At 36.1% G+C, this 9659-nt stretch overlaps 1 protein-coding gene across 1 annotated transcript in view; it reads right to left on the minus strand.

The window, feature by feature from the left end:
• Positions 1-6449, minus strand: part of PYROXD2 (pyridine nucleotide-disulphide oxidoreductase domain 2) — a 38449-nt gene extending 32000 nt beyond the window's left edge. Inside the window, exons 1-3 of the mRNA XM_072424831.1 lie at positions 6008-6449; positions 2362-2381; positions 1093-1186 (exon numbers count right to left, since the gene is read on the minus strand). Coding sequence (XP_072280932.1) covers positions 1093-1186; positions 2362-2381; positions 6008-6122 — 229 coding nt within the window. The 5' untranslated portion in view covers positions 6123-6449. The remainder of the gene's footprint in view (positions 1-1092; positions 1187-2361; positions 2382-6007) is intronic.
• Between the last annotated feature and the right edge of the window lie 3210 nt (positions 6450-9659).

Genomic DNA, 9659 nt, shown 5'->3' on the forward strand with positions numbered 1-9659 from the left:
AGGTGGAGTAGCATTTTCAGGTTTTGGATTTGCTTGCACCACCTACAATGATTAGGAGGATAAATGTGAGGACAAACCTCATTAAGGGATACACAGAAAGCAATAAAAGCTGAAAACACTACACAGATTTGCAACATTTGTCACTTGAAAAGATCTTTAGAGATTGTTTGCACCAACATTAGAATTGTTAGCTGTATGAGGGGGAAGGACAAGCAGGAGACACCCTGCAGCATACTCCCTCAATAGATTACAATAGCAGTTGCTAATTTGTTGGTTGTTTAGTAATTCGGCATGGTGGATTAATAAACAATTTCAGGGGACAGCTGTACAGATTTAAATTTTGACCAAAGATGATCACAAACTTGGCTGTCAAAAAATTTAGCATCTGAGTCCAGAAAAATGGTAAAATAGCTTTGCCGGAGTTACAATGATGAAACGGCACAAGAGATTGAATACTAGGAATACTAGGAACTTTGCATATAAATGGAGTACACAATATAAACAATGGGGTTGATTTACAAAAGCAGCAGAACTCTGTCATCTTCAAAGGAATTTCTACTTATCTTTGTGAATAATATAAAACACAGTAATAATTCTCCTTGGAAATAACACCGAATCATGTGCAAAGAATTTAAAACAGAATTTTTGGTTGCAAATGTTTAGATCATCAGTGTCAGCACAACTTTAACTCCTTTAACCATCTAAGTGATTTTTTTCTGCAATGGGAAGTTTCACTTTAAATAGGAAAAGAATCAACTATTTATATGCAGGCAAAATCCTGCTTTTTCTTTTTTTTTTTAAAAAAAGTGAAATTTAACTTTGCACAGTGAATACACTGTAGTTCTGTATTCATTCAGGGTCAATACCGGGAAAACAATCCTGTTTACAATTTCGCCTCTGCAAACACTTAAATTAATAACTCTCAGGTTCCTTATATAGCCAACATAAGTATATTTTCAAAAATAGACCTGTTCTTACCAATCCTTCATAACTCTGAGAACATTTCAATTACAATCAGCAATGTTGTGCTTCTAAAAACATTTAATGTTTTATCAGAGAATAACAAAATAATACTGATGAGAGGGAATTTACCTGGAATGATCTCTTCTGTAACTGCTGCTCCTCCAATAACATGTCTTCTTTCTAGAACCACAGCATTTAGTCCAGATTTCTGCAAATAAGCTGCCTATAAAAAGGCAAAAAACAGAATCTGATTTTTTTTTTCTTTGCAAAGGAGAGTCACAATAACAGGAAGAATAGTAAAATGTAAGTGTGAACTTTAAACCTTGTGTATAGGTTTCACTCCTGAAGTGGCTTTTATTGATTTCACTCCACACTTTGAGCTTCTCACCCTGTGCATTAGAAGCTACAGACCTTTAGATAGAAAGCTCTGCATTTCCTTGTTGGAGGATGTCCAGTATCATCTAACCCTTCTCTCCCCAGCCTGACCCTCCCCTGGCCAACCACTTCATTCACTGGACTTCAGCTGTTTCAGTCATGGTCTCTGCATTACACCTAATCTAGGTGTATCTAGGTGGTCTGCATGCAAATTCAGTCTGTCTAGGAACATACATGTCTCTCATTGCATGCATTTTTATATTAGAATACTGTAACTTATACTAAGAACCATGTGGCCGATTGAATGAAGACTTAAGGCTGCTGAAAAAAGTATTGATGCAGGGGCTGTGATGTTTTGGAAGAGCTATTATTATCAATAAACAGGATTTATATAGTGCCAACATATTACACATCACTGTATATTAAATAGATTCAGTACCCTGGATCCCCCTCCCACATACTGGAAGCTCCCTGCATTGCATAGAGCAGCCAATATTATCACTGGGTCTTAAATAAAGTATTTAATGAAAAACAGGTTTTGATAAAAATCAAATGTTTAACACAGTTCACAGCAGATTTACATTTATAGACTGTACATTGTATGTTAATAAGAGAGGCAAGTCATGGTTCTCAAAACTGCCTTCTAGACCAGTTAGTACCTATCTCCAGTATTCATTTATCAAACAAAACTAAACCCAGATAAAGGTAAAAAAAATTAAATTTCATAAAAGTTGTCAATTCTAGAATTGGATTTGCCGTAGATACGCTGTAATATGTTGCTTTTAAGAGCAATTTATAGAAATGTTTACATGGAGTCACGGTAAACAGTTAATGAATTACTGTATGCTTACCGTAAGTTCTTTATCAAATCCTTGTTTAATAATTATTCCTTACATTGCATGTTTTAATGTAGTCAGCAAATAGTTTTCTGAATGCCCTGTAGCTAATCCGTCATGTGTAAGCAGTTAAACATCTGATCAAGGTAAACTGATTATTTCAAAGCAATAGAGTAATAAAACTCACCGCCACTAAACCATTGTGTCCTGTAATAGAAGAAAAGAAAAAATTATTATTATTATAAAGGTCATCACATGAGGGTTACCTGCTTGTTTTTTGCTTTTACGGTAGGGAGTAATGAATATGGTAAAAAGTTACCTCTCGTTCAAATACAGTTGACAATCAAAAATCTGGCAACCTCCGGATCTGAGGAGTGCGAGATTTTCAAAAATTCCGGATTTTTTAAGAATAAACCTACCTCCACACACAGGCCAGCCTTTCTCTCGCAGCACCCTCGGACATCTGGCACAGTTCCAGGGAGCAGGCAGCAGGGACGTCTCAATGTGTATTTAGTGTAGCAAGCAAGACCTAACAGCTGTTTCTGCAGAATAGCGCCATCAAAACATAAGTGGGCAAACAGTGTACTGCAGTCCCTGTATAGAAAATGTGATCAGAAATTCATGCCGGAAAACTGAAGGAACCGGATTATCGATGGCCGGATTTTTGATTGTCAACTGTAGCGGCAGGGACAGAGTGCAGACAAGCCAGTTGCCAAAGTCTTTAAAATCCCCATGTACATTGCAGGACAAATACAGGTTTAGTGACAAAGAACAACAACTTTGTTGGCCTGATTGTATAGAGGTAATGGAAGTCTGGAAGGTAATATATGACCCTATACCCCAGTAGCCTCTGGAAAAAATAAGAAATTAACCATTGCAGTATAGTGGGGCAGGGGGAGCTGTCAATGTTTTTTTTTTTCTCATTTGCCTAGAGTTCAGTTTTAAAGGTTCCTCCAAAGAAACAAATGTACAAGATAAAAGAGATAAAAATGTAGCAGTGGCTAATTGTATTTGCAACATTTCAGTAACAGAAACATTAGCCCAAGGAGAGCACCTCAAACGGTCTGTGATGCTACTGAAATAGATAGTTCAGTCCTGACTGTAATACTGCAATTATAAAAAAGAAATAACACTTCTAGAGTTTTTTTTTATCATATTCTGAAATACACATCAGTACATCACCTGATAAAAACACCATCTAATATAACATAACCAGTGAATGGTGAACAAATTAGAAATTGGAATGCAAATGTAACATGAGAATATTTCATAACTGGAATTATACAATATTCTTGCTCCTGATATCCATGTGCCTTTGCTACCCCCAGGCTCCAATATCTTTGTACAATGTAACTCCTGCTGTGACAGTCAAATACTTTAATCTAGGCACAGGCTCTGTGCAGAAAAATATAGTAACTAAGATCAACCAAAGGTCTTCTCCAAAAAAACCACACACACCAAGAGGCTCCAAGCATTGATCTATGACTAATCTTAACTTATATATAAGGCTATTAGAAAGAAACAGCATTACTGTTTAAATCTGTGCTCCAAGGTGATCTAAAGCCATATGTCTGCTAAAGAAAACCACCAGGGATGATGACCTGGAGTAGATAACTCTGTCACTTTACATTGTTGCACATATAGCCATACCTTTACAATAAGACACTTTTAAATCAAAAGGCCAATGACCCTAAATTAGAGCACACATTACAATCAATATAGTTTAACGTAAGGGTAATTGCAGCGAGATTAGTACTGTCTGGAAAGTCATTGTCTCCTTTGAACAGTTTATACAGACATCCGTTGGTAAAGCTGGCTATAGACAAGAAGTGGTTCTTCCTAATTTACCATTATAGAAGGGAAAAATTATTAAAAAATGAAAAACATTATGGACAACAAAAGTTATTTTTTAAAGTACTGGCGCATAACCTGTAGCCCTTGATAGTTTTTGGTATTCTTAACCATTTATTACTCACACCAGCAAAGAAAAATATTCTTCAGACTGGATTACTTTTTCTGTACTATTTATATCTTACATTTTTATGTTTTTTTCCCATTTTTCAAAAAAATAATCCTACCTATAAAACTTGACACATGCAGAAACATTGATTTTGAATCAAATTGAAATATTATGCAATGTGTTTCCAGTCTATGGGGCTATGTTTAAACTAGCAGTGAGGTCACAGTTCAGTTACTGCTTCCTCACAATCCTGAACAGGACTTGCAGGTACCCGCTAAATGTAGAGTCTCACCAATGGCCACCCATAAAGGATAAATGGGGTGGCAGTAGGAGGTTTTGTACCACCAGCTGCTGCCCACTGTGTAATGTTTAAACGCTTTACAAGACAGTGCAGTGGTGTGGGTGCAAAGTGCCAGTCACATGCGAACACCTGTTCCAGTTGCCAGTCTACACACAGACTCAAGGTATCCTGAATCCCATCCACAATCTCCAGCAATCCCTACAGCTTGTTGCAGTTACCTATAGACTTTGACCATTTCAAATTGCATGTATGCAGTCTTTGCAGTTTGCAGAGTATACAGTTTCTGTAGCATTACATTCATTAAAAAAGGTGCAGCCTTTTACTCATGTCAGGGGCATACTTAAGGCCCTCTATATCAAGAAAGTTAGCATCATCACATTCAATTATGAATTAGGCATCAAATAAATTATACTCCAAGCAATTGAAAAAATGAGGAATGCTGTACATAAGGAGGTTTCCTTTTGTACAATGACTGCTAGCCCATGCTGCCAGCCTCTAACTTGCAGAAATCATTGCCTCCTGCATCATGTTAGATTTGTTTATGCTAAACTATGACAATCCTATGATTCAAGCATGACTTCTCTAATCTGTATGTTACTAATAATTTACTGACTGTAGAATCATTTTGTAAACTAAGCTACAGTTTTGCTCAGTATAGACACTAAATATCAAGTCGATCTCTCATGATGGTCTTAGAAAATCTAGGGTCTGATTAGTGGCCATATGGTATTGTTTAGTGATTCGATATGCTAGATGACTGCTCCCTAATCACACTATTGTTTTCCTAATAAGCAGGATGCCTACCACTCATCTTTCTTTCTTCATAAAACAGAACAGGCTGCTCAGCAGGAGTTAAGCAAGTTGTCTGTAGAATTCTCATTTTTGTGTACTACTACTTAAAACAATAATTTCGAGTGACAATTTGGAAAATCAGAGGTCCTAGAAAAGAAGGAAACAATTTGGTGTCCCAAATATCAAACCTATTTCATTCCTAAAAGTGTAAATGTGACTTAAAAAATAAGGCTGTTTAAAATATAGTGGAAGCAGGAAAAAAAAAAGGAAAAAACTAAATTCATGCTGAAAAGCAGAAAAGCAGCAGCTACATGTAGTTGAGGCCCAAGATTGGGTCTTCATCTGTCTTCCTGCAGTTTAGTTTACAATCAATGCCTTTATCTTTTACCAGTCTTGATTTATTTAGAGCTAGTATGCTTTATTCTTAAGTGGTGTACAAAGACAAGATATATGGGCATTACAAGATTAATAAAATACGCACAAATATATGAAACAATAGGAAATAGACCCCTGCAAAAAAAAAAACAAAAAAAAACTATACTGCAGATCAGTTTGTTACATATGCAGAGCTTGTTATTATTAAAACACTACATTTATCAATACTACTGTAGGATTTTGCAATCCTAGCAACTAGATGCAAATAATTCCTGTAACATATATTCTCTGCATGCATTTCTGTAAGAGAAAGCAGTCAACTATTCTAAGCTATCCACACATATATTTAGGACAGTAGATACAGCACCATACAGTATAAAAGTTACATTCCACAAAAATGGTTACCTCCTCCGACGATCACAGCGTCATATTTCAGCTTCAGCTGTCCTGATATTTTAGAATAAGCTCTTAGGCTGGGGTATGGGATTTGCTTCATACATTTCATGCCAACACCAGACATCTTCGTACATGAAAGAAAGTGTGCAGCTGTAAACAGGCAGCGCTCTGCTGTGCTCTGACTGAAAAGTGGACTTTGAGGTTCACTCTGTTATTAACTTGAAATTTTACAGCAGTATAGTTTTTTTCCTGTAGTATGGAAGTTACGTGAGAACTTTTGCAGTACATTCCAGCATGTAATCATTAGGTAAGCAGGTCTTAAAATAGTAAGCTGGAATGGAAAGTGAGGCTTAAGAATTTTGAGCTCTGTCCTTGTTCCTTGATTCCTGGAAAGCTCACAATGAAGAAAGAAAAGCTCAGTAGGAAATGCCTAATGTTCTGATGGAGGGATAGAAATTATCAAATAGAAATAGGACACAGAACATACAAAAGCTTATGTAATGTTTTTTGTTGTCATACCAAATCACATGTTCTTTTCAAACAATTATATTTTTTGAAACTCTACTTTATACAGTTGTAGTGAAAACCAAACAGAAGGCTAAAGATCATTATCCTTTATGATCATCTCAGGTGAAAATCTGGCACCAGTACAAGTGCCCTGCAAGGGTATTCAGGGATTCACCATACCAAATCACTAAACAATGGGCCACTAACGAACTATTGTAGCCCTGAACTGGGGCACCTTCCACTTACCCTTCCCAATCCATACAACAGAACAGGCTGGGGAAAGCTTAGACCTTCTGTCAAAATTTTATTGATGTCTGTGTACTCATTGGGGTGACTTACCTCCTTATTAAAAGTGGTAACCAGTATTGCGAAGAAAAACGAAGGAGAAATCTGAAATATCAAGAGTTGTCCCCTGAACAAGAGTCTTAATGGGCTGTTCCAAGGATACTTGTCCAAGAGGGAAATTTTACTTTACAATTCACTTTGGGAGATTTCCTTTAACTAGTATAATCACATAATCAGCCTCAGTTTCGTAAGAAGAGATAAACCTGCTAGAGTAAAAAAGTGAGCTAATCTCATAAGCAGAAAAACATGCTTCTCAATGCAATATACATACAAACAAAGTCCATCAGCAAAAATTACAGAGGGATCATTAGAAAGCAAATGAAGAGTGTACCAGGATGTCAATTCAAATGAACGTTGCACATTTTGCTTCATGGACATAGGTAAAGACCTCCAACCAAGCCATCTAAAAAACATACTGTACGTCGTTTTGGAAGTTTTAAAAGAGGGTTGATTTGGGTCCATCCACATAGTAAAGTAAAATTAACTTTTTAGCAATTAAATCACCAAAAGACTTCTACCCCTAGAAAGCCCCATGGAGTCTCAAAGTACAAAACATGGTCCATTCCAGAGAAAAAGGTGCGTAACCCAATAAATAGGTCTGCTTTCCCCAGCACTTGTTTAAGTCACTGGGAATAGGGGCTAAATGACACGATAAGGTGCAACGTTTAATTAACTTTTTTGGTGTCGTTTCTCTAAACCAAAATCCTGGAGATTATCGGATGTTAAACTATCTGGAAAGTAAGTAACCCATCTAGATAGACCCGTATTGTGCCTGCCTTAATCAAAACCAAATAATTTGCAACCTGTACAGTATTACATTTCAGAGATTGCTCTCCTAGGTAGGTTTGGGGCAGAAAATAAACTGGACCAGTCTTAGGGTGAAAGGTTATGAAATATCTGGGAGACATGCGATCTCAACTGCATAAACCTAAATAATGCCAAACATAAAGGAGGGTATAGGACAGAAGCTACTTCAATAGAAGGGGCTTTTTGGCAGTGACATTAGTCAAAGATTTGGTTGTAGGAACAAAATTCCTGGCAAAGTCAAATCAATAACAGCTATTAACCAAGCTAAAAACAGGAGGTAAGTGTAAATTAACCCAAAAGGGGAAAAAAGAGTGACGAGTTGCCATTCAAGTGATGTTTTTGTAGTCTATGCCAAACATACCAACAAGTTAGTTTTTATCTTAGTTTTATTCATATATATATCTATATATATATTTATATATATATATATATATATAAACTAAGATTTAAGTGTAGATACAAGTACAATCTAAGTAAACAAAGTATTGAGTTATTTTAGTCATTTATACCATACCAGCTTTAGAGTTCCTGTGGAAAAGGATTAAATGATTTCCTTTTCTATTCTTTATTCTTGAAAAGCACATGACGCAGATCAACAAGTTTCATTTTGAATAGGTAAACATGAAATGTTAATGCCAGCACAAGGAAGGCCGCTTAACCTAATTGCATGTTTTTTGGGATGTTGGAGGAAACCTATGCAGACACAAAATACAAACCTGGCCGAACCTGTGACTTAGTTCTGTAAAGGCCAGAGTACTAACCACTGAGCCAACCGTGCAGCCTGATGGTTGGCTATATTAATCTGTGCTATATCAATTTCTGCCCCTCTGCAGCTGAGACACTTTAAGTGCCAGGATTAAAGTTTCCACTTCTGATCCCTCTGCTTTTTGACTTTGCAAAGTCCCATAACTCCATGACTTTAGAGATAATAGTGTGTTGGGATACCTGTTGAAGTGGTGATCAGGGTGCCGAGTCTGAAGAAGGAGTAAGGGGTTGGATACATGTGTAATCCCTGTTGGATCAGGCATTTCATCAGGCCTCAGTTTTTCACTTTTATCTTACATTACAAAAGAAAGGTTATATTATTAGGGTATAGTATGAAAAGAGATGTTTCCAAAACAAAAAACTGGTAGATGGAAGGGTGGAAGAAGGAGATTTGACATCCAGCCTAAAAGATGAAACAAATACGGTTTAAGCCATATTAGATATATATATATATATATATATATATATATATATATATATATATATATATATATAGAGAGAGAGAGAGAGAGATATATATATATATATCTATATATATATATAATCTTGCTTATAACATACTCCTCTGGCTCCTGTACATATAATTAACAGGGGATCTAAATTTATGTGCAAGGGGCAACACCAGTCAGTAGAATCATTTTCTGTGATACCTTGCTAATTTTCTATGGTTTCAAGTTATTTTGGATATTTATAAAGCTTTCAGGTGACTGGTGTTTAGACTCTAGCCATATGTACCAACTGTATATTTGGAGTGAGTTTTTATATCTATACATAGGGTTTTGGACGAAGAAAAGTTGGAGGACCTTCACAATTTGTTGAAGCAATCTTTGCCAAAAGATATGTAGTATGGTAATTATTTGTTATTGAACCTCCACGGTGGTATGATGATATATGGTATATTTATTTTATTTGTGCCATCTGTACAACATTTTGTACCTGCTTTGGGGTTTAGTTATTTTGAACCGATTCATTCTTAAATGATCCGATTGTATACATTTAAGTCAAGTTTAAGAGATTTTTGTAGTGGTTTGAAGATGTTCTGATTGATGTGTTTAGAATGTCGATCTAAGGGCAGTACTATGCAGTAGAACCCATAACTTGCATTGCTTTTACACACAAAAATTCACAAAATTGTGGTTTGACCCAAAGTTGCCTGTGAGGAAGAAGAGTTGAAAATGTCTGTCATGTATGTGTGGACTAAAGTCTTAATGATCACTTGTAATCAACAAAATCTAAA

Source organism: Pyxicephalus adspersus, chromosome 10, assembly GCF_032062135.1.
Source record: "Pyxicephalus adspersus chromosome 10, UCB_Pads_2.0, whole genome shotgun sequence".
NCBI classification, from domain to species: Eukaryota; Metazoa; Chordata; class Amphibia; order Anura; family Pyxicephalidae; genus Pyxicephalus; species Pyxicephalus adspersus.